The sequence below is a fragment of the Triticum dicoccoides genome, chromosome 7A, assembly GCF_002162155.2.
Source record: "Triticum dicoccoides isolate Atlit2015 ecotype Zavitan chromosome 7A, WEW_v2.0, whole genome shotgun sequence".
Taxonomy (NCBI): domain Eukaryota; kingdom Viridiplantae; phylum Streptophyta; class Magnoliopsida; order Poales; family Poaceae; genus Triticum; species Triticum dicoccoides.
In genome coordinates this window covers 640,263,552-640,266,557 of record NC_041392.1, presented here as the reverse complement: position 1 = coordinate 640,266,557, position 3,006 = coordinate 640,263,552, and the positions used below count along the sequence as shown (strand labels likewise).

The window sequence follows — 3,006 nt, the reverse complement described above, 5'->3', positions numbered from 1 at the left end:
ATGCAAATATAAGTTTAGAATTTAAGTTGCATGATGATCATTGGTCATGTCTTCTACTACATCATCACCGTCGCTCAAACACTACGCCAAGTTAACCAAATACATGGAGGTAGGAGTTCTTCAAAACCATTGGCATGCAGAAACCAATACGGGCAACAGAAAGTTCAGTACAAATTTGGATAACTAATCACCCAAGTTCACTCCATAGCGAACCACCACACTCGAAACATAAAAGCATGCATACATCAGTCAGATAAAACAATAGCCCAGTTCGAGCAAACATACCAACCAGGCTGTTCCATAGCACAAAGAACTAGTGTTTGTCGAAGATCCACTTCTTATAAAGCCACCAACTCAGACTGATGTCAAATGTGCAATGACCGTAACTCTGCATACAATGGCACATATGGCAGATATGGCGGCTGGCCATCTTCCAGATTGGAGATCACTTTGACTTGTCGAAGATCCATATTGTAGCACATGAATGTGGTATCCCACCCGGCAGTGAAGAATATCGTGTTGCATTCCGGATGAATCGCAATCCAACCAAAATCCATCGCAGCCCATCCAAAACGACCAAGAAGGTAGGCATCCATCCCTCGAAATATGTATGAAGCTTCGATGCTGTGCTTCAATATCCATTTTCTGCTTTGATAGTTGTCCAGAACATAAACTACTAATCGAATGGCACCACCTCCATATCCCTGAAAATTGGCATAATGCAAGCGGTCTTGTGATCGCTGAATAAAACCATCATCCAAACCACCAGGGAGACTGAAGTTCATCCATGTTTCCCCCTCTGTGTCTACCATGGCTAGATGATGGGATAACCAACGAGCGCTGGGTTGAAAATGCAGGTGGCCATTAAGAAAGACAAATACTGACCGACGATCAATGGGCCTAATTTGCTTGTTCCATCTCTCTTGTTTATAAACCCATGCTCCAGTTTCAGACGAATACACTGCCACTCCGGCGATGTGAGGGTGCCAGTTTGGCTCCTGCTCATCTACCAACTCAAACACATGGAAATGCGACGACAGGGCTGGGTCGAAGCCCAAACGTGCGGTGGCCACCTCGCTGGTGGCCTTGCCGGAGCTCGGCAACACGACCCACTTCTCCGTGGCGGGATTGCACACGACATAACGGAACTCGTCACCCTGCGCGGAGGCGTCGCGCCAGCGGCAGAGGAGGAGGCCGCTGCAGCAGGCCAACAGATGGACGCGCTCATGGTTGGGCAGGAAGGAGCAAGAGGTGTCGATCGGAGGGCACCGTCTCCCTGGGAAACTGGTGAAGTGGGGAGGTGGTTGCAGAAACCACTCGCCGGTGTACTTGTTGTCGTAGAAGAAGCCGGCCGGGGTTTGGGGCAGCCTTTTGCGGTGGTCGGGGTGGTCGATGAGCGCCAGCCAGTGGCTGGAGACGCACCTGAAGCGGAGGAGCGACTTGGCGGGGACGCGCGAGAGGATCTCGACGAGGAGATCGTCGGCGAGTCTGTCGATCGCCGTCCCGCTCTGCTTCGTGTACCGGGCATGAGGAGTAGCGCGGCCTTCCTCCCCCGGGTGAGAGCTCTCTGCGGGGACGGACATGGAGGCGGCAGAAAACGGCGGCGACGCCGTCGAGATAGAGGGACGGAGAATGAAACCTAACGTCTGACGGGAGTGAGGCCGAGGCTTAACAGATTGGGCCGTCCAGCACCAGTACATGGGCTCAGCCGTGTCACGACTGACTGAATTGGAAGAACAGAGCCTGCAGATACAAACATAAGACATTTACAATTTGTTTTATTGCCTCATTTTTTAATTCTTGCTCAGTATTTTTTTACAATTTTTTTAGCATCAGTACAGACACAAGCGCTCATATACACGCGCATACATTCACCCCTATGAGCACCTCCGAGAGAATGAGCCGGCATATCATCTTGAGATTTACGAAGTCACCGTAGGCGTCTCCTCCCACTGAAAGCGCATCGCCGGAAATCCTGAAATAAATTCAGGAATAATGCGAGCACCAGGATTTGAACCCTGGTGGATTGGGATACCACTGTCCACCTAACCAACTCAACCACAGATTGATTCGCGTATTTTTTTACAATTTGATTCCTTCGTCTTCAAAACAATTACAATTTGATTTCTAAAGGAAGTGGTGAAGGCGAATTGTTTGGGAAATTTTGCTGCACGGCGATTTTGACTTATTTAAGTAGTCCAATTATCATCAAAGATCGTATCGAGGTTCCACATAAGAACAGCACTGTCGGAGGAAAGAAGGCATTTTCATTCTAATTCCTTTTCGTAGGATAATTTAAAAAAAATCATTCATGAACATTATGAACACAAGGGTACTTTCTCCCTCAGAAAAAAAGCACAAAGATACTTTCACCGGGTGGCATTGCCCGATTAGCAATTTCCAACCACACAATCAACACAAGGACATTTTCAGTTTTGTCTTGGATACTTTCACCAGGTGGCATTGCCGTGATGAGGACCCCCTTTATCGGTTCTGTCCTGGACCACGTAGGACGGCCCATGGCGGATAACAAGAAGATTCTCGGCAACTTGACATGCAAGACAAGAGGCTGGATTCATGGAGGATTTTACCTCCCTATACATAGCCAACTAGGAGCCTTGTAACGTAGGGTTCCCGGTATGCTATATAAGCGGGGGGTCTTGGCCCGTAGATAGACATCATACAATCTGTCGGTACTTTGTACTCTTGATACACTCCAACATAATAAAGCAAATAGTAGGACGCAGTGTATTATCTCCTTCGTGAGAGCCCGAACCTGGGTAAAATGGTTAATCGTGTGTCCTTATTACCATCGCACCAAGTAGCCTAGTTTAAGGATACCCTATCGAGGGATCTATCAGATTTAGCTCCGACAGTGGTAGCCCATGCAGGTCAACATCGCGATTGATGGGAGTTCGCATCAACACTTAGATCGGTTCCAGGATGACCTTTGTACCAGGGCAGATGTTCATCTTCGATGTCGCCACCTTCGTTGCCAACTCGACT

The 3,006-nt window shown here is 48.4% G+C and overlaps 1 protein-coding gene across 1 annotated transcript; it reads right to left on the bottom strand.

The window, feature by feature from the left end:
• Nucleotides 1-210: 210 nt before the first annotated feature.
• On the bottom strand, nt 211-1,583 carry LOC119333764 (F-box protein At5g07610-like). The gene has a single exon (XM_037606543.1). It carries the CDS (start codon nt 1,581-1,583, stop codon nt 366-368), a length of 1,218 nt encoding a protein of 405 aa, XP_037462440.1. The 3' UTR covers nt 211-365.
• Nucleotides 1,584-3,006: the final 1,423 nt, after the last annotated feature.